This window comes from Amborella trichopoda, chromosome 6, assembly GCF_054954075.1.
Source record: "Amborella trichopoda isolate Santa Cruz 75 chromosome 6, AtrichopodaSantaCruz75HAP2 v2.0, whole genome shotgun sequence".
NCBI classification, from domain to species: Eukaryota; Viridiplantae; Streptophyta; class Magnoliopsida; order Amborellales; family Amborellaceae; genus Amborella; species Amborella trichopoda.
In genome coordinates this window covers 7,136,002-7,158,109 of record NC_142341.1, presented here as the reverse complement: position 1 = coordinate 7,158,109, position 22,108 = coordinate 7,136,002, and the positions used below count along the sequence as shown (strand labels likewise).

Below are 22,108 nucleotides of genomic sequence, written 5' to 3'. Positions count from 1 at the left end.
GTAGGTGAATCTTCAAAAATATCAAAAAACTATTTTACATGAAATAACTTGACCAAAATACTCCGTAAATGTTTTGAGGGGTATTTTGGCCATTTTTCTTTTCACGGATAATTTTTTTTATATTTTTATTAGGTGCACCTTGATGAGAAGAACACACACATAAAATTTCAAGTGATTTGGATTTTATAAAAAAAAAAAAAAAAGCAAGCACTACCTAACATCTGTGATCGTCAGAATAGCCTAGATTCAATCTGGGCCATTGGGCTCATATGTTCATATGAGCTAGTGGACTAACCCCTGTTTTTTTCATATATATATATATATATATATATATATATATATATATATATATAGGTTTGACTAGCGTTAACAACCCCTCAAAATACAAAGGTTAAGTTAGAAGGGGTTGTGACAGGTATATTTATCAAAAACATCATTACTTTTTTCTTAAAAAATTATTTAAATAGAGAACTTTACCATTAAGAAGGGGCAAATTTGAAATTTTTACAAAAGTACAATGGCACTTTAGAATTAATGTCATGAAACTTTATTTGTAGAGTGCCCTTGTCTTTTAGTTAAAAATTCAATTTTATCCCTTATAGAGATGACAAAAGTACCCTTTATCTGGTAGTAATATTTACAAAATTGCCTCACAAAAGTAACTTTTTTAAAAAAATAGACTACATAATTAATAAATCCCCCCTTCACAACTCGCTTTATCTTGAACCTTTGTAATTTGAAGAGTTGTGAAGTTTAGACTATTCTATATATATATATATAGGAAAAAGATAAAGTGTACAGCCTAGCTCAGAAAAGCTAAATGCCCCAACGGCCCATATTGAATATGGACCGATCTGACAATCAGGGATGCCATATATATATATAAATATATATATATATATATATATATATATATATATATATATATATATATATATGTGTGTGTGTGTGTGTGTGTGTGTGTGTGTGTGTGTGTGTGTGTGTGTGTGTGTGTGTGTGTGTGTGTGTGTGTGTGTGTGTGTATAGGAAAAGTTAGGATTAGCCTACTAGCTCATATGAATATATGAGCTCAACGGCCCAGATTGAATCTGGGTTGATTTGACGATCATAGATGTCCGATAATGCTTGAATTTTATTTTTTTTCGACAAATCCAAATCACTTGAAATTTTAGGTATGTGTTCTTCTCATCAAAAGATAGAAAAAAAAGAAATAACAAAGTTTTGTACGGTGTCATTCTCATGGTATAGAACTCAAGTGTAGTTCAGCATTTGAGTTCTATATTGTCCATTCTTAAGTATAGAACTCAACTTGGAAAGGGGTGATCCAGAGCTTAAAAATCTTCTAATTGATCAACTTGTCCAATTTAGAAGTATGGATATGAAAAACAAAAAACGAATCCCAAATCATGAAAAATTTGTACATCTTGTAATGGATTATCTACATTATCCATTCTCAATATTTTCAAGTGTTTATATATCTGCTCTATTTGTTATATTTTTAAGCTCTAAATCTTCATACTTATAGTGGAAAATAGATTTTCAGGGCATCACAATAGTTTACGAGCCCTGAACTGCATCCTTAGAGATAGTCTGGAGGTGCGCCTTATACACACATACAATCTAAGTATCCACTTGAAACAATCGTAGTAAGGCACACCTTTAAACTTTTTGAAAAATGTAATCAGCATAGGGAAAACTTCACGATAACCTGACAATCTATTTCCACCCCTAATTATAAAATTTAAGTCTCCAAAGTAGATGCAGGTAAAGCATATCTATATATTTGGGTTTATTTTTAGGGAAAATATCGTACAGAATCTTAATTTTTTATTTTATTTCACGGTAGACCCTCCTTCTATTTTTCTTTCAAGCGGCATAAATAAACCCTCAAATATTTCACCCAACCCCCTCATCCTTTATTTTCCCGATTTTTCACTTTTGGCTATAAATATTGACCCCAACAAACTATTTTATTCCGTCTCAATCTAAAATTCTTTGTAACCCTCATTTCCCCTGTTTTCATTTTCACTACGGTAATATCTCTCTCTCTACTATGGCAAGGGCTCTCTCTCCATTCACCACAGTGGAGTCGCAGTGCAAACACTCATTCACTCTCTCTGACTTGAGAGATGAAGACTTATGCAAAGGCGCCTCGATTCCATGGCTTTCCCCTTTTCTGCTTCCTCCTTTTTTGGGCCATAACTGTGAGTAAGAAACATGAAAATTATTGAATTATTTATTTTCTGGATATATTCATATATTATTTGAATTCTGTTTGAGCGAAAGAAGGATATAATACATGTGTAATTCCTTGTTTGATTATGACGGATTAAGGGTTTTTTTAGCTCTTGTAAGGGTGATTCATTTATGATAAAAATAGGAATGGATGCGATCTTATGGTCATATTAGGGCTCCTGTTGGATCCATATCGTGATTTATGGGGATGAATTGATATTTGGATTATTTCTGGAATATTTGAAGAAGCTTGTGTTGGTTATGAACTAGCCGCATGTCTTGGAAGAATGATGTGAAAAAGCATGTTAAACCTTTGTGAATCACGTTAAACAACTAATAATACTTGAAAGAATGTATTTTCATTGCCTGCCTTGATTACCTTGATGCTTCATCGAAGAATTTAGGGGAGACTTAACGAACCTCTCGCTCTCTCTCCTATTAGATTGTTTTGGTTGGATGACATACGCATTTGTCGTAAGCAACTCCCTCTCTGCATTGCCATTCCTGATCACTTTGTCTAGTGATTCTCAGGTTAATCTGTAATCTATTTTAGATTTGTGAGATACTTGTTTTAAAACGATTGATGTAACTACTATCATAAATTTATGTGAAGTTTTTGTACTTCCTTTTATATTGTGTAAACTCTCTCACACTCTCGTATACACACACATGTGCATACACAATCGAATTCTTCTTCTTTGTTCAGCAAAATTCAAACAGAATTGAATTCAATGATATTCAAAACACGCCTCTAAATTTATTATGATGTCAAAGCACAATAGCCTTCTCTGAATTTGTGGAGTTGATCCAACACACCCCTGAATTTGAAGAGTTGATCAACAGATTGGAAGTGGGTGATCAAATGTGTGTGTGTGTGTGTGAGAGAGAGAGAGAGAGTGGGAGAGAGAGAAATGGGGTGTGTGTAAGAGAGAGGAGTGTATTTTGTGTGTGTGTGTGTGAGGGAAAGAGTGAGAGAGAAGCAGATTTTGTCAAAAAAGATTGTGCTTTGACATCATAATGCACCAATCTAGATGGTAGTCGAGTGCTATAACAAACAATCACATATAGGCATTCCTCTTAACAAATCAAAACTAATATTTCATATTATAGAGAATTTAAGCTCAAAATATTGACAAACAAAAGCATTTGTGGTGCCTCCACACTGACGCTAGTACAATATAATTCTAAACCTATTAGCACGGTTATGTAATTCATCTACCTTCTCAATAGATGATGCAAATGATTCTGCAAGACAGGTCAAGCAAACCCAAACCTGTAGAAGCAAATTCGGGATATCCCTAAGCAAGAATAAATGAATCCTTTTGAAGTATATATTTACTAACAATAAAATACTTTAGCATAAAAATATACAAATAAGAGGCTGTGGTTTTTTAAATACTTTTAGGTACGTAAAGGTTAAATGGTATTTCAAGAGCAAATCTATTGTAAAAGCAGATTAAAGCTCTGTTGAAACCAAAGAAATAAACAGGAAAATAGAGAGAAACAAAGGAATAAAAACCTGAAGGCCTGTAACAAATAGCCACAAAATACTGAAAAAGCGGAAGCATATCAATCAATATTGAACAGATCTTTATAAAGTTCTAAACTTACAATGTTAAAGAAAATGCACAAAAGCCCTAGGTCATTGGTGATAGTGAATGTATTGCCACAAGAAACCCTAAATATTTCATTTCTATACATCAATGCACCTTATGAAGTGCAATCTCTCCAACCAAGAAAAAAGGTTATGCATAAATTTCATCTTTCTCTCACTAATAATACAAACCCATGAATTGTACCTCTCTTACAGCAACAGCAAAAATCAGAATTTCAGTAAAGACCCATGAATACATCTCTCTCTCTATCTCCCATAGCAACAACAAAAAAAACCATGTAATGGGTTCTTTTCTCTCTTGTATTACTCACGAGTTCCTCTACTTCCTGTTTGTCCAATTTCACTCTCTATCTTTTGCTGATGTTTCTCACTTTAAAACTATAGATTGGTTTTTTTCTCTTTAAATCTGAAATTGTGTTTCCCTCTAACCTCTGAGAATGTGTTTCTCTCTAAGACCATAAACAAGTGCATCTGCTGCAAATGGGTGCCTTCCTCGGTAAATTCTTAGGTGCTTAATATTTTTAGATTTTGAAAATGGATTGTCCAAAATTTAGATACACAAGAACCCTGATTTCTATAAGAAAATGGAGGTTTCGAAGGCAGAGAGAGAGTACCAGACAGTGAGAGCAATGGAGGCAGGGAGAGAGTGAGAGAGAGGAGAGAGAAAGAGAAACTTACCGTGAGAAATGAGCGGACTCCACTGTGGTGAATGGAGAGAGAGCCCTTGCCGTGGTAGAGAGAGAGAGATATTACTGTAGTGAAAATGAAAACAAGGGAAAAGAGGGTTAAAAAGGATTTTGGATTAAGTCGGAATAAAATAATTTGTTGGGGTCAGTTTTTATAGCCAAAAGTGAAAAAACTGGGAAATAAGGGATGAGGGGGTTGGGTGAACTATTTGACGGTTTATTTATGCCGCTTGAAAGAAAATTAGGAGGGTCTACCGTGAAATAAAATAGAAAATTAGGGTTCTGTATGATATTTTCCCTTATTTTTACCTCACATGATCTAACAAGCCATATATGGAAAGTTTGTACTCAAAGCCCTACTTAAAACCTAGGGGCGGGTAATCTAGGATCATTGTTTCCAAAAAAATATCGGTGAAAGGTAGGGATAGTTCCCTACTAAAGGCAGCCTACCTAATGCAAAATTATAGGATTGTCCGCCTTGATAGGAAACTGGTAACATATAAAACAAAAAATTATCGAAAATATAGAAGATAATGGAATGAACCCCAAATAGACATATATATTTGCCCCAAATTTGGTGGGTCCTCATTTTCTGATGATGGCTAACCTCAAAAATAAAAGCCATGTATTTCTAGAGCGGTTGCAACCTAGATCTTATGATCGAATAGCTAATAGACAAACATGGATAAAACATATGAAACGGATATAGATGGGTGTCAAAATAAGAATAAATTTAATCCAATATAACCTCATAAATATTCCAAAAAATTTAGGCTAGTATGATGTATGTGGGCCTAGATATAGGGAAGTTATTTTGATACCTTGGACTATTTCCTTTGGAGCATGGAAAAGGTGGCAAAGTTACAAATGAACCCACATAAATAGGCACTTGATGGGTTGGAAGCACCTAACTAGTAGTAAATGCCTAAAAACCGTTGACTTAAAAATTTGGCATCATTCCAATACCATTTGATAGTGCTTACTAAAGATTTTAGGGTGTCGCATATTATTCAAAAACTAAACTTGTGCTATTAATCATTTTTGGGTAAAATTATGAAAAAAATAATTAAGAGATGGTAATTTTCCGGTGCCTGTAACCCTTAAACCTCATGGAGAAAAGCTTCGTGCTCAAACATGTCGGTCCTCACTCTGAGGGCTTTCGGGCCAGGCATATATTGTGGGGTCTCTTGACCGGTTCATGGTTGATTTCTAGAGAGAAGTTAAGATATTCGCCTTTTTGTGCAATTTGCAAATTTCATGACCTCCAGTCTTTCTTTCTTTCTCTCTTTTTTTTTTTTTTTTTTTTTTTTTTTTTTTAATAGAGTTTTATGATGAAACTTGGTTCTACAGGCTCTTGACTGTACACTCTTTGTCTACATATATAATAAGTCACGATCAACTCGAATATTGAGGTTAGTTTGAGGCCAATTTGTTATTAATTTCTGAATAATGCTGAAAATCATGTTTTACTAACTTCCTTTATATAGAAACAAATTTTGTGATAATAAATGCTCTGGGTCCAATCTTAAATAGATAGAGCTTTTGTCAAATAAAGCATCAAAAGGCTGTCAACATTTATTTCATGTTTCGTTTTTAGTAAATCAAATCTAATATTTCTTTAAGGAAAATCAATTTAAGCTTCTTATAAATAACGTGCAAGAGAGCTTAGAGTTATGGAAATTGCTTTCTTTTATATTTATATAAATGTAATTTAAATTACTTTTTCTATATCTTTTTTGTATTATGAAATATTGATTTCTGCAGAAGAATGCAGCATAGAATGGGAGGGATTACGAGCCAAATTATACAGTTTTTAGTGATTATTCTACTGTCCTCTGGCCATGGATTGGAAGGCACAAGAACTACCTTTGGCAATAAAAGAGCAGTTAAAACCATTCATGTAATCGAATGGTTGCCAACGTTTCTTTTGAAAAGTTTAATTTTCTGGGGTTTTCTAAAGAGTTTAATCTCCAGATGGATTTTGGCTAAAAAAATTGATTGAAGATAATCTCGACCATCATGATCTTGGTTATGAAGTTTTAATTTCTAGGTCTTATAGATCGATTATTTGAAGCAATGTTTTTGGACCTTTTGTCTTAAATTGTAATATAATGTATTTTTAATGTTAAATTCCTTTTTTTTTCTTTAGCTTCATGATCATGGTGATTGAGGTTATCCCCCTCTGAATTTGTCAAATCCAAAATGCATCTCTGAGATGGGGTTTTGGAAGGGCACGAATACTAACATAGATGCGCCAAACCTTTTTCATGAAAATAATTTTGGGGAAGTATAATTATAATTATTTGGGCATTTGTTATTGCAGAGTGATGGAGATGTAATTGATTGCATCGATATTTACAAACAACCTGCTTTCGATCACCCTCTCCTTAAGAATCACATTATTCAGGTATCTTCTTGTATTTTTGCATTTTGATTTTTCATTATTTTATTTATTAACAAGTGTTAGGAAACTCAGCTCGGACCACAAACTTGGCCCCGGCCCGAACCAAGTTGCAGGGGCGAGCCTGAATGGACTCTCCCAAGTGTCCATTATAACCTTAAAACTCCTTTTGTACATTGTTTTCCCTTTTATTAAGCTTACATAATATTTTCTCAAGTCTCCCCTAAATTCATTCCTTAGAAAGCCTTATTTTATGTTTTTCTTTATTTTATTGATTTTTTATATTTTCTGAATATTCAATTTGGATCGATCTAATGATCTGATACACATTTGTAAGTGAACTATTCCCCTGCAATCCGGGTTTTAAAACACTGGTTTTAACTTGCACACTGTAGGGGTGATTAGTCGGATTGATAAGATGGGTCAAACAAGTCTGGTTCTGCACCCTCATTGCGGAACCTGACAAACTTGGGTCTGGGTCCTCTTGATGGGTACATAAGACCTAGAAGACCAAACCATAGATAAGGTGCGATTTGTATAAACTATCTACCTTAAACTATGGAAGTATGGTGTACTTTAAAAATTTGCCTTAAAAGGTCGTTTTGGTGCAGGAAATTTTTTTATCCCTACTTATGAAATTTAAAGATCCCAAAATGGCTCAAATCAAACAGGTCTATAAGTAAGTAGTCAAAAATCTTGAAAATGGGTGATCTAGATAATGTGTTACAAGAAGTAATATTTTTAGGACTTGATATCTATTTTTTATTTCATATCCATATATCTCAATGTCGAGATAATCAATTGTCATACTTTACAACATCATAACCACCACTTTAGGATGATTTTTGAGATGTGCACCTTACTTCTACAATATAATGTTAGCACCTTATATAAACATTTTTCCTTCTAAAAGAAATCTTTTTAATTTTAAATTTTTTTTTGTGCACATTAATGATCTCTATGTTAGTGATTGTATATTCCTTGGATTGAAGATCAACATTTATTTGAAAGATAATTATTAAGGGGCCCGTATTTCTATATATGAGCCCATGAACTCATAAAAACCGTGTCCATGTTTTCAATTTCTCATCATTCATTGGCAAAATGACGCCGCTTCGGCTGCCCTAAACCATGGTAATCATTCAAGTCCCTTGATGCATCTTAAGTCGTTTTAGGGGTGCAAATGAACCCCTGCGATTTGGCTTCTAGTCGAGTGGTAGGACGTTTCTTCCATCTTTCTCTTTCTCCTATGGTTTCATCCATTTGCAGTCCATCACCCAAAAGTTCTTTTTTTTTTTTTTTTTGTTGGAAAAGAGGATGGAGTTGCAGAAGTAGCACCCCACATCCTAATCAACATTTTGTAGTTACACCCGTTAACACTACCCCATTAATACCTTCAATAAGCTTACTCTTAATCTACTTAAAAAATAGGTAGAACCTGTCTTCCCCACTAAATTATCCAAAGAAAAAAGTTCATCTAAGGTGTCAATCTCTTACTATGGATCATGCGTTAGTGACATTCGATTTGTACTTAAGACAAGTCCCTAGTCAGTCAGTAGCATGGTGTTACTGGTCTTATTCCCAACCGTAGTTCAGATCTAGTCTATGGTTGGTAAGTCTCAGATCAAAACATGGTTTTTTTTGAAAAAAAAAAAATTGGTTTTTAGAATATGTAAAGAGCTTCAAATTTTTCAAAAGATCTTTGAAAAATAATTTTCTAACAAAGCTAATATAAATCTATATTTCCTAAATTTAAAAAAATTCTTCCCTATGGCTTCATTGAAACCTCCCTTATCTTCATTGATTTGACAGTTTGAATTTTGATTTCGAGATAAGCGTCTCAAAGATGGAATTAATTAAAAATATTGATTTAACAAAAAATTCTATAAATAAATTTCACCACCATATTCAGTTAAAAATTTTAGCTAAAAAATAACAAGTAACGTATTTTAGAAAAATGATATCTCAAAACAACCATGTATTTCAAAATAATGGGTGGTGTTAGAATACTAATAACCTAGTGGAAAACTGCCATTTTATCTAAACCAAGAGCATCATTATAAAGAGCATGAGAGAGATTTACTCACAAGTAAAGATTTAGGCAGCTAGGAATTGAGAGACAGGTTTGATTATTGGAGTTTGATTAAGAATTTTGTTGCATTCTTTCTGCATATATAAGTTTGATCAATTTTTCGTTTTCAAACTTCTTATTGTTTTATTTGTGTATACAACACTAAAATTTCAATGGACCATTGTTTCACATTTTTTGGTTTCTATGTTTTTGTTATCTGCAATCCCTATATTGAAGGTCTTTGAAGCTCTTCATGTACCACCCATTGAGTCTTTGGTCCGAGGCGTCGGCTATTTTTCCTTCACTGTAGAGCTCCTGCACCCAATCTACCATTAGCATCTCTTCAACTGCGGCCTTAGGCTCGACGGGCCTACGACCGCCGGCCACATCTAGCATCAATGCACCGTATGCATACACGTCGGCCTCGGTGGTTGTCTTGTAGGTGCGTGTGAGCTCTGGCGCCAAAGTCGAGTAAGACATTGCTGGCCTTCACATCTCTATGCACCACCACTTGCTCCCACTCCTCGTGGTGGTACAATTGGGCAGCCGCAACGTCCTGCAATACCCTGTACCTCTCTTTCCAGCCTAGAACCGCTCTGTGCTGCTGCTTTTCGTGTTCTTCATCATCATCACCATGAAATATCAATCGGTCGAGGCTTTCATTGGGCATGTAATCACAGACAAGCAATAGGTTATCCTTGCGCTTGCACCACCCTTGGAGTTGGACCAGGTTCCTGTGGTGCAAGCGCCCAAGGCTTACTACCTCTGCAATGAATTCTCGAACCACTCGCTTGGAGCCATGAAATACTCGCTTCACTGCAACCTCAGGCCCTCCTGGAAGCACACCTTTAGATCCTTGAAGCCACCTGAACCTAAAACCTCGTGGTCCTTGAAGCCTTTGGTGGCCAGGTATAGATCCTTGTATGAGAACCTGTGCGGGTAATCCCGCTCCCAATCTTCTAGAGTCTCAGAGAACTTTTCCCTCCGAATCAAGTATGCCCCCAAGATCACTGCAACTGCAAGGAGGAAGGTTCCGGATATGGACCCCAATATGAATGGTCTCCGCGTGCTTGGACCCGGCACCAGGTCTAGGGAAAGAAGGTAGGCAAGAGAGATCTAAAGGTCGGGCTTCCCCATTCAGGCGAAAGCTCCATCCGAGAATGTAATGGGCTCTTCCACGCTTCCTGGTTGCAGAGGAGAAGCCAACATACATAGAGGGTAAGAGGACCGACAACAAGTCGACAGTGTGGGAGATCAATGGGCAATGAGGCTTGTCCACTCTGAAAGGCGCTATCGTAACATCGATGTGCTTTTCGCGAGCTCTATAGCCTACCCATGCTTGGATCAGCACCGCATTGTCCAAGATGATTGCATGTTTCTGGTTGTCTCTGGAATAGTAGGCGGCGCTCTCTGAAGCATTGGAGACGAGGCTATTGATGTCGATGCCCAGATGGTTGCCATCTATGTCCCAGTCTTGGCCCTGCATCTACAGCGAAAAATATGGTTGGAGGAGTTGCCGCCGGTGGTGCTGTTGAGGAGGCCAAGCCATTGCCCAATTTGAGCACCAGGTAGAAGGGAAGAGGGGGCAATGGTGAAAGCCAGGCCATGGCGTCCTTGGCCTGGCACCTGGGGCACAATGGCGAAAACAAAGGTCGTGATGAAAGACGTATCGTTACTAAAGCTCAAGGGACGTTGGTAAAACGCATGGCTGATGAGCTTGAGCGACGAGTTCGTGAGCTGAAGGGCTCCGTTGCCCCTCACAAGGGATGCACCATTTAAGCTCAAATTCGCAGACTCAAAGCCAATGAAAAGGAACCAGTCCCTCTGAGCAATCACCACGCCTGCACAGAACCACACCACTAGGGACTGCACCATTAGGGTTTGGGCCATGGTAGGAAGGTTGTGGTAGAGATGAGAAGAGAAGTAGGGTTGGATCCAAATATGAGAGAGAGTTGGGTCATAGGCATGGTAAGACTAGCCTTGTCTATGAGCGAATGGTAGTTGCTTCTCTTAACTCATTCACACAAAATCACAGCCTAAGCCTTGGCAAAAACTGCTGGCCTGACTCGACCATTTTTCTCTTTATTTCTCTCTTTTGGATATGGCCAAGGTCTGCCTAGATCCTTTTCTACCCAGTCTAGGCCGGGCTGGGCTCGAACCAACATTATAGGGATCAGGGCTAGGCTACCCCATTGGCATTGCTAAATTCTTTTTATAATGTCTTCAGTATTTAGGAAAAAAGCTTGGGCTTAACCTGTTAGCACTTGACGACTTACGATGCTACATCTTAGGCTCGATTTTAACGTTCTTTATGTAATCTTGGGATGATTTGAACGTTCCTTATTTAATCTCGGGATGCTATTTTTTTAAGCACATACAAAAAGGAAATGTTACTAAAAAACAGTAAGTGAGGAAAATTAAAACTCGAGTTAGTGCTCACAAATTTCAACGAATCCTCATTCAGCCTGAAATAAACTCTTAAACTGTTTACTTCAAGAGGTGGGTACAATTCAAAAGTCTATTTGGGCTGTCTATCAAATATTCCCCTGCGCATTTAACAAAACACACTAATCATTTCATATTTTCTGGCTTTATATTCTCTAGATGAGTCCTAGCTCGTACCCGAAGGCGGCATCACCAGAGACTGAGAACTCAAGAGACGTAAAGGTCGCAAGCTTTCAATTATGGAATAATTTTGAAAAGTGCCCAAACGGTACAATTCCAATACTCAGGACGCAAAGAAATGGTGGGAAGATAAGCCCAAATGCATATCCTTTTACTGTAAATGATAACTCCGATAACTACGGCGATCAAACTGCTGAGGTAAAATATATATTTCTGTGCAGTATTCATTTTGTTTTTTCATTTCCTATCATGGCATGCATAGTAGGATGAGATTTAAGGGGTCGTGTAATGAAAAGCGTAAATCATTTGAATCTTTGAAAGAAAACCATATTTAGTTTAAAGAAAAGGTAAATTTTTTTATGGAAGTTGTATGTTTCGTATGAATTAGGTTCTATGGTTTCCTAGTAATAGAAACAAAATAATTCTCTCTCAAAGTTTAAAATTTGGACACCAATCTATTAGGCAACTCTTTTTCATAATATCTTTGGAAATATAAGGAAAATAATTCTCTCTCAAAGTTTAAAATTTGGACCACAGATTCCAAGCACTTTCCTTTCCTTTTCTTTTATTTTTTTTAATGTTTTTTTATTTTTGGGGGTGGTTCAAAGTTTAAGCTTCAAACAGGGTGAAACTTAAAAAGCTTGAAACTATGGACGTACGTATAAAACCATAGCTTATTTTGGTTCAGTGCATTTTCCCTTGAATTTTTTATTCTTTCTTAATTTTCTATAGTCTGTTTTAACAATATTTTTGCACTGTATTTTTCATTTTTATTTTCATTATTATCATTATTTCTACATTTTAGGATTCTAAGCTTTTGTGTGGAAAATTAGTATGCTGGAGCGATCACGAAAAATTTTGCTTTCTATGGAGCAAGCTCAGAGAGCTATATTTGGAATCCGCAAGTTCAAGTTTCTACAGAGTACAGTGGTGCCGGAACATGGCTCCTTAGTAACAGAGGAGCCGTTGTCAATGGAATTGCTGCAGGATGGATTGTATGCTTTCCTTCTCGTGTTCTTTTCATTTTTTTTACTCTTTTTTTTGTTTTCAAGATTCAAGAAAAGGATCATAGTTTATGCATTGCACACATTCCTTAGAGCCTAATTATGCATTTGAAGTTCATGCTCAAATTTAAGTTTTGCATGAATTCGACACTCCATAGGTTACTGCTAACGATATTCGCATCTCTATAGCGTATTCATATTTAAGATTTGGTATGAGTTTGACGGTTTATATATATCTATAGGTGAATCCAGTTCTCTACGGTGATACAAAGACCCGCATCTTTATATCTTGGATAGTAAGTTTCATACTAATCTATCGATTCATACAAGTCTAGCAATTGTTTATTTGCACTTTTTATCGAAGTATAAAAGGTTAATTAATCAATTGTTTGTGTGTATCAGATTGTTGATTCTAAGACCCCCGGGTGCTATGACCTTTCATGTCCAGGTTTCGTTCAAACAAGCTCAGATATACCCTTAGGTACCGTTTTGACACCAGTTTCAGAGTATGATGGAAATCAATATGCCATTAACTACTCCATTCATAAGGTAATATAGAACAGAGAAGAGTCACAAGGTTTATCCAAAAATATTTCTTTTCCTATGGGCGTATTCAAAACCTCCTAATTCACATCTTAATAGTTTGCCTATAATATATTTCTAGTTTTGTATTTGATAATCTCTCTCTCTCACAGGACAACAACACCGGGAACTGGTGGTTTACACTGTTGACTGCACTGAAAAACGAGATTCATGTGGGTTACTGGCCTGCATCCATATTCACAAGCTTATCGGTAGCCAATAGGGTTTTGTGGGGCGGCCAAGTTTCAAATTTAAAGACTGGTGGGGAGCACACCTCCACACAAATGGGCAGTGGGCACTTCCCTAAAGAGGGAGACAAGAAAGCGGCTTACTTCGGTTCTGTGAGAGTACTATTTAGTGATGGCACCTATGGTACTCCACTCGTTGACCCGTTTAGAGACCATGCAGCATGCTATGATTCTGATATGGTTGGTTCTTATCATCCGGATTCCTTTTACTTCGGAGGACCTGGTAGAAACCCAACCTGTATTTGAAGGAGAAAATTTCAGAATCAATGTCTAAAGAATTTTCAATAAAACTATCGATAATGTGATACATGATGCATTTAGTGATCGATTCAGAAGGCTATATCAGCCACAAGGAGATGCAGAAATCCATTCAATTTCAATCTTAAACCATGAAATGCCCAATTAAGAAAAATGGTAGACTGAATAAGAGGACAAGCCTGAGTTTGGAATGACATAATCGTAGTAACGGAGATACACACCTAAACTCAAGAAACGTTTAGTGCACAAAAACATTGATAGGGGCAACAAAAACAAATGGTGAATTTAACAATATTATAGAGTCAGACACTGATCTAATGGAGCACATGTAATTGACTTTTGTCCCAAACATATGAAACTAAGATGTTTGTCAGATAAGTTCCATTCTTTTGTATGGTACAGCAATGGGATGTCTAGCTAAAAGGACACTAAATGCCACAATTTACCTAGAAATATCAAAGGAAGTTGCAAGCATGCATAGTGCAAAAGTAGAGGCCATTATAGCATCAAACGACTTTATGAATCTAAAATTCTACCTTTGTAAGATTGTTATGGGTCTCTGATATCCCTTTGTGGACATAAATGGCACAAATAAACATTAAACAAGATAAATGAGAACTTTAATTATCTTTGGGGTTGAAATGGAAGCCCAGCAAAACGTTATGTTCAACGCCATTTCACCACCAGAACATTAATCAAGGTGTTTTGTTATTCTTTTGTTGATTTTTTAAGGCATAAGCAGTATGAATTCAAGTGTGGAAGTTTTTATAAGAGGATTAAAAATGGAATATTCCAATTACTCATTCTGTTGTTAAGTTTTTACGAGTGATGCTCTTAACAATGTTTGTTATTGGCAGCAACACTTTCATTTATTTGTACATATAAAGCTCGTTCTTGTAAGCACCACGCAGCATCACATGATGCTCCAAGATATCCCGACAGTGACCAGAAAGGAACACAATGTGATACCATATGGATCGAGGACATAATTTTTTTTTTTTGGGTAGATTAGTGGGGAATACATGTCCCTACACGTTTTTAGAAATAATTAACGGTTTTCGAATGCGTCAATGGGAATGGAAACCTAGACCGGTAGCGGACGAAACGTTTTTTCTACAAGCAACAAGATTTCAAAAGAATATTGGACATCTCTCCCTCCTCCCCGTTAGTCAACATCGTTGTATAAGTTCGAACATGGATATTGGCCATCTCAGACTGCTCTTCTCTTGCCACCATCTCCTTTTTTAGATTCCTTTTCTTGCTTGAGTGTGCTGGATCTAAGGTTTTTTCACTAGTTCTAGGGTTCCTAAGGTTTTAAAAAGGGGCTAAGGATCATCGGTGAGGTTTTACCTAATTTTTCCTAAGGTTGGACGATAATTTTCTAAGGGATTTGAGGTCACCTAATTTTTCATTCGAAATTTGGGATTTGTTTTGGTAGTTTTTGGGGAATTGTTTTGATTTTTTTCTAAAGTTTTAGGATTTATCTAAGGGTTTTTCCTATTTTCTGAGATTTATCTACTAATTTCTAGGGTTTTTCCTATGAGGTATTTTTTAGTATTTTTTAGGGATTTTTTATGTATTTTTTTGGGAGTTTTAGATGGCCTATTTAAAGGTTGAGCTACGGCTATGGTTGAATATAGACTAATTTGATCAAAGGGTCTAGATTTAGTCAAAGATGTTGATTTTTTTGGATTTTTTCAGAAATATTCGGAAAAAAACTGACTTAGGCATGTTTATCAACAAGATTTTGGTGAAGTTGCACAGTCCCCGGCCCATTAAATTTCTCCAAATCCTCTCTCACCCTATAATCAACTCTAAACTGTTTACTTCAAGAGGTGGCGGATTTTGGACAATCAAAAGTCTATTTGGGCTCTGCATCAAATACTCCCATTCACATTTAACAACACACACTAATCATTTCATATTTTTTATCTAATTCTCTAGATGAGGCCTAGCTCGTATCCAGAGGTGGTATCAATAGAAGCCAAAATCTCAAGAGACGAAAAGGTCGTGAGCTTTCAAGTACGGAATAAATTCGAAAAGTGCCTGAAAGGAACTATTCCCATACGCAGGACTCAAAGAAATGATGATGCTTGGGCTGATTCTTTTGGGAAGATAACCCCAAATGCATATCCTTTTCAAAATGGTGAGGTATAATATATAATGTTGTGTATTATTCATATTTTTTTTTCATTTCCTATGGCATGCATAGTTGAATAAAATTTAAGGGATCGTAATCATAGTTACCGAGAGCGCCTAACTAGGGTGGCACTCCAGCTCCAGAACCCAACTCCGGCATTTTGTAGCCGGGATCTCGATCGGATCCCATTCCATACTTTTTGGGAGCTCGCTCCTACTTTTAGGATTCTCAATCCCATTCACAATGGAGCTGACACCCGATACTGCACGGATCTGCTCCCATTGACCCATGGAACGCGTTCCCGAACAAATTAGATCCCCGCTCTCAGAATTTTAAGAACACAATCCCTACGTTCCCAGAACTCCATCCTTAGGGAGGATCCCACCATGAAAAAAAAAAGAGCCACCCATCATTAAAATGGTAGGGTTATCAGTTAAGAAACACATATAAATTGGGCCTCCAAGCCTCAAAGCAGCTATTCTAGCCCTAATTCCAAGTGGGCAATTTTTGGGTACTCCATTAACAAAAATTTTATTTTTCCAATCTTTTACAGAGGTTTTTCATTATATTTTCTATAGAAAACTAGTCACCCCAATAGTTGAATTCCTCAGGGCCAACTTTTATAACATACTTAAAATCCCCTTGTATATTCAGGCTTTCATGGTTTCCTTGTAAAATCAAGAGCTTCCTATTTGATTTCTCTGCATCTTGCTTGAGTTTTTCTAAGAAATAAAGGAGCTTGAGCTCTTCTCCTCCTTTGTCAAGGATATCACCGAGCTTCATAATCATGGAGCCACTTGCAATCGAGTGATCATTTTCATCGAAGATTTTAGCCATTTTCAAAGCTTGTTTGGCCTTTTCGAGATAGCCATGGAGGTCCCCTGCTAGCAAGCGAGGTAGAGATGGGTATGTGGAGTTTTGTTGTTGTTGTGTTTTCTCAGGAGAGAGAAAGAGTCCACTTACTGTGAAGTCAACAAATGTGTCCATGAAGTTAGAGAGGCAGAGGGGCACGTCTTGGCAAATGGGGTCCATTGGATCAGGGTTGCGGAGGTTGAAGAGCTGGTGAATGTCCAGTCAAGAGAGATAGATAGAGAGAGTAGGTGGATATTGGCTCCGAGTTATGCGGAACGCGATCCAACCTTGAATGGAGCTCGATCCGTTTGAAATAGGAACACACTCTTTCTAGATGGGGGCATGACTCAACTTTAAATGGGATATCATTCCTGTTGTCGATGGGAGCATGATCTTAATGAACATGGGAACATGATCCCATTTTACATGAAAATCATTCCCGTTAAATAAGGATCTCGATCCCAATGTATTGGAAACGTGCCCCCCGTTCATACGGGATCTCGATACACAACTTTTACCCTCACCGAAACTCGCTCCCCGAGCTCCGGAGCTCTAGCCTATTTTTGGTTTTCATTAACGTACCAAGCATTTCCTAGTTACTTATATATAATTCCATATCTTTGTATTTCTCTGTATGGGCTCATTCCATGTTCCTCTTGGTAACCAGATAATCAGATAATTGAACAATGCATTTCTTTTCTAGCCTATTTTTGCTTTTCATTGAGTTACTAAGCATATCCTAGTTATTTATATATCATTCTATATCTTTGTATATGGATTCATTCCATTTTTCTCTTGAAACCATATAAACAGAGAGTTGTGCAATGCAGGTTCTTTTCTAGCCTATTTTTTCTTTTCATTAAGTTACTAAGCATTTCCTAGTTATTTAAATATAATTTTATATCTTTGTATTCATCTGTATGGGCTCATTCCCTTTTCCCCCTAAAATCTAGATAATCGGAGAATTGAACAATGCAGTTTCTTTTCTAGCTTATTTTTGCTTTTTTTCATTGAGTTACTAAGCATTTCCTAGTTATTTATATATAATTCTAGTATGGACTCATTTCATCTTTCTTTTAGAAACCATAAACAGAGATTTGAACAGTGCAGGTTCTTAATGTCCATATGGGGAAAACATGCAATATAACTACAATAAAAGCAATGCAACAACAAAACAAAAATTAACTCAAAAGAAAAAAAAAATCGGAACTTTTCTTTTAAATTAAAAAGAAAATACAAAAGAACATATCATTTCTGCTAATATTTTTCAAAGAAAACGTAAACACAATGAGCTAAGAGCTCTTTAGAGTCCAAAACAGTGAAAAAACAAAAAACCAGGTCCTCTATGAACCACAAAATCCCTAAAACTCAAAAATCCACAACAACAAAACAGTACCTAGATCAACTCATCACCCACTGAAGCACACAGTGGTAACTGCTCCTTTGACAAAACCCTAATTTGAGCACCACTCTCTTGCCTGATCTTTTCCACCACTTTGCCCCCCTTTCCAAGAACATACCCCACCTGATTACCCAGCGCCAAAATCCGGCAAACAACTGAGTGAGGAACCACAGAAACCTTATGTTCACCATTGTCTCTCTCTATCCTCTCCTCTCTCTCTCCATCGACCTGCAAAATCCTCTCAAAAACCCTAACCAGTGCTTTTTGAGCCGGTAAAATCTCGACCTCAGCCTCACCCCCCTCCTCTTTCCCTGCCACCTCCTCAATGGAGTCCTCTTTTCTGGAAACCTCATCACCGGAATCCTCCTTTTCTCGCCGCTTTTTAAGGTGTTCCAGAGAGGGTGCAATTATCAAAATCACCCTTTAATCACATGCTGGAACTGGTTCTTCAATCCTAATCTTTGCCCCAACTTCTTCGTGAAATTGCTTTATGATGCCGCCGCCTTTTCCGATAACGCCACCAGTTTTGTTGGCGGGGCACAGGTTTCGGAATAGGGTTTCACCAACGGTGATCTTAAGGGGCGGCGTTTGGGGGTGGCGTCGTTGCATTCTGGGGGATCAAGGTGGCTTTTGGGTGGCTGATGGGCGGAGCCGCTTTCCTTTCGGCCCTCGTTACTTTCTCTCTAGCTCTTTCTCTCTACCCTTAAACCTTCCCCTTCGGGTCTCTCTCTCTGAGTTATCGATCTCTGCGCAGTTTTTTGAGTCGCTTTCCGTTGGGCTCCTCTCTCTCTACCTCAGTAACCATTCTCTCTCCATTGGTATTTGGCACTTTGAGTTAAGGTTGGCGTCACCCTTTTCCAAATCTTAGACTTTAAAACAAATATTATCAGATCCAGTTTCAGACCCAAACCCAGATCTAAATTCGAATAGTATTTGAGTCCCATATCTGGACTCGAAACCAACCCGTTAGGTCTAATTTTTGAACTCATACTCAGACCTGGATTGATTTTATCCCTTAGGTCCCGAGTCGGGTCTTGGTCCATTACCACCCATATAATTAGCCTTTCTCTTTCATTCAACTCTCTCCCCTAGCGTTCTTTCCATTTGATCACTTGGGCAAAACTTGTTAAGAATATTTTTTAGATCCCAAATTTTGAGAATTTAACTTTTATAACTTAGGAACCAACTTCCAAAAAAAAAAAAAAATTATTCGCACCTTTTTTGTATCCAAATAAAGTGATATCCTAAAACCGAACAACAACCATCCAATATTTAGAGAGAAAGATGTAGATGCTACAGAACTCAAAATCTAATTTTTTTTTAAAAAAAAATAATCTTGAGATATTTACATAGATCTCAAATTTTTAGATAAAACTAATCCTTCTAAATATCTGTAATTTGCCCTGAGAGAGTTGTGCATAGTATGCTCAAATGGCTCAATACTATACACGCTCTTTATTTTGGTCTTTAGTTATTTTTCTGTTCCTTTATCAATTGGAAACATTTTATATAGAGCTGATGCTCTAAACGATCAAATTAGAGCCTACCTCAAAAAATTCACTAGAAGAGGTTCTTTTGATGCCCAAGTATCCTCCAATTGATCATCTCGACATCAAGATGCATGGACATGAGAAAGAATGGATTTTAAGTTTTGAAAATAGTGCATCTTGTAACACATTTTTTGACCGTCAGATTTCAAGAAGTTCAACTTTGCATAGATCTGCTTGATCTACACTATTTTTTAAGCTTTAGATTTTATAATTAAAGGTGAAAATATATTTTACGGCTATCACAAAGATTTCCAATACTGAAACCACATTTCTCAACATTATTTGAAGGTGGGCTTTACTTTGATTGTTTAGAGCCTCAGCAGTATACAAACCACACCCTTCTCAATTAGGCTGTTGAGAGGCCTAGATTGTCCCACGGGCTTTTGGGATGGGCTCAGATTTAGGCCGAATGATAAGGTTTGCAAGGAAAATAAGCTAAAAAAATAAACGGGCAAGGTCGTGGTGGCAGTACCCTCACACCTAATTAACATATTGTGGTTTCCAATCTTGCTGACACTACCCACTGACACGTTAAAAAAAGCTAACTTCTTGATCTATATGAAAAAAATGGTTAGGGGCCCCGCTGAATTACCTAAAAAACAAAGGCTAGAAATATATTTTACTTAGATTAATTATTTCTTCTTTTAGCGTTATATAGGGTTGGCCTTGCTCATCTCCATTTTTTCAGGCTGAGCCTGGATGGGCCTCGCTGTCATACAATTCGTGGTAGATTGGGTCTGAAACTATAATTTTAGCCCTTGGCCAACCCAGGGCCGCCCTGCATTGTTTGGACAGGGCTACCCTTCCCAAACCCTAGAGTTAACAACCCTATTCTCGATTCTATCTCTACCCTTAACCTATGTTATGTAGATACATGTACATCGGTGTCAACATGGTGTCTCTTTGGAGATAAGATAATATTTGAACAATAAAAATATTATTGTGTGGTGGTGGCCAAAGGTCAAGCTAAGAAAACCAGGACCAGATTTGATCCACTTACGGTTGACCCTCTGGCCATTGTTTTGGTAGAGCCTAAGGATCCGCCTTTGGAAGCTCTATCTCCAGAAGAGGATGTGCTCAATCCCCAAGAAGTGACTAATCTCTAGGGCTTGAGGCTTGTACCGATTGTTTCTAAGGACTTGATGGCCTCAGAGATCTTACCACAGATGAATGCTCCACCATTGTTACTCACGGGGCCAACTGCTGAGGAGTCTCGAATGGATGAGGTTCTTGTGGTGCCTTGCTCTGAGAAGGCTCTTATGGATGATACTCGGATGTTGTCTAAGATACTGGATGACATGGGAATGGTTGATGTTCCCTTCAAAGTTGTTTTAGAGGATATTAAAAAGCAAAGGAGAACCAGGGTAGCTGTCAGTAAGGGAGTTTCAAGCTCTGGCAAGGTGCCTGCTTCGGTATCTCTGGCCAAAGCCTCAACGACGGTCAAGAAGACGAAGATAGCGAAGATTGGGACTCGATCTTCTGCGTGACTCGAGGTCTGTAGAATTTTCAAGAGAGGACCGCCAAGTGCTTTAACCTTTGGTGATCTGATGATGGTTGATGTGGAATCCTCTTCTTCGAGCTCTGCATCTCGGGATGACGACTTCAATGAAGCCTTGATGCTGGAAGAGCTATATTTTGGCACTGCCCCTGATGGACCAGGAAGTTGCTCCTCTAATCCGTTTTGTTTTATGAGTTTCTTATCGTGGAATGTTAGGGGTTTGAGTGACCCCAATAGGAGAATGAATGTTTTGTTTTTGGTGTCTAAATTTAAACCAGTAGTTTTGCTTTTACAAGAAACCAAATTACCTAGCCCTAATAAGTCGGGTGCTAGGGCAGTTTGCGGTTCCGGAGCTGTTGGTTTTTGTGGGGTTGATGCAGTCGGTGCATCAAGGGGTTTATGGGTGTTGTGGACCCGCTGGTCTTGCAGAATTCGAAATTATCTTTTGGGTTTGAATGGTGTCCTTAACCGGGTTTTTTTTGGGGTTTCATGAATGTTTATGACACTTTGTTCATGCTCTTAAAGAAGTTTTCATTGATGAGATAAACTCAGTTCTTCATTCTTTCATTTTCCGGTGGTGCTGGTGGGCGATTTTAACCTTATTTGATGGCCAGACGAATGTTTAGCAGGCACTTCTATTAAGACCTCGATGAGAATGTTTAATAGGTTTATTGAAAGCAATGCTTTAATGGATCCTCCTATTATTGAATCAAAGTTCACTTGATCTAATAATAGTGTCAATCTGTCTATGTCCAAGCTAGATAGATTTTTGGTTTTGATGGAATGGTTGGAAGAATTTCCTAGCATCTGTTAAGTCTTTGCCGAGACTATCTTCTGACCACCTCCTTATCTTGCTGACTACGAGAGTATTACCGAGGTGGTCTGAAACCTTCCAGACTTGATTTGGCATGGCTGAAGGAGGATGGGATAATGGATCTAAT

At 37.4% G+C, this 22,108-nt stretch overlaps 3 protein-coding genes across 5 annotated transcripts; 1 reads left to right on the top strand and 2 right to left on the bottom strand.

Annotated features, from left to right (window-relative positions):
• The first annotated feature begins 5,821 nt into the window (after positions 1-5,821).
• LOC18434300 (protein neprosin) lies at positions 5,822-13,793 on the top strand. Of its 3 annotated transcripts, XM_088869729.1 has the most exons (7): positions 5,825-5,948; positions 6,860-6,943; positions 11,613-11,831; positions 12,467-12,628; positions 12,880-12,933; positions 13,040-13,186; positions 13,333-13,793. In XM_088869729.1, the coding sequence occupies exons 3-7, from the start codon at positions 11,613-11,615 to the stop codon at positions 13,711-13,713; spliced, it is 963 nt and encodes a 320-aa protein (XP_088725855.1). In that variant the 5' UTR covers positions 5,825-5,948; positions 6,860-6,943; the 3' UTR covers positions 13,714-13,793. The 3 variants fall into 3 exon arrangements, with proteins under 3 accessions (XP_088725857.1, XP_088725856.1, XP_088725855.1); XM_088869731.1 differs by lacking the exon at positions 13,333-13,793 and having other exon boundaries at positions 5,822-5,948; positions 13,086-13,176; XM_088869730.1 differs by lacking the exon at positions 12,467-12,628 and having other exon boundaries at positions 5,824-5,948.
• A 2,654-nt stretch (positions 13,794-16,447) lies between these two features.
• Positions 16,448-16,897, bottom strand: LOC18434301 (shewanella-like protein phosphatase 2). Its single transcript, XM_006844374.2, has one exon. The coding sequence runs from the start codon at positions 16,895-16,897 to the stop codon at positions 16,448-16,450; it is 450 nt and encodes a 149-aa protein (XP_006844437.1).
• A 1,216-nt stretch (positions 16,898-18,113) lies between these two features.
• Positions 18,114-18,728, bottom strand: LOC148781522 (KH domain-containing protein HEN4-like). The gene is made up of 2 exons (XM_088869924.1): positions 18,555-18,728; positions 18,114-18,497 (listed from the first exon to the last, which is right to left on the bottom strand). Exons 1-2 carry the CDS (start codon positions 18,726-18,728, stop codon positions 18,114-18,116), a joined length of 558 nt encoding a protein of 185 aa, XP_088726050.1.
• Positions 18,729-22,108: the final 3,380 nt, after the last annotated feature.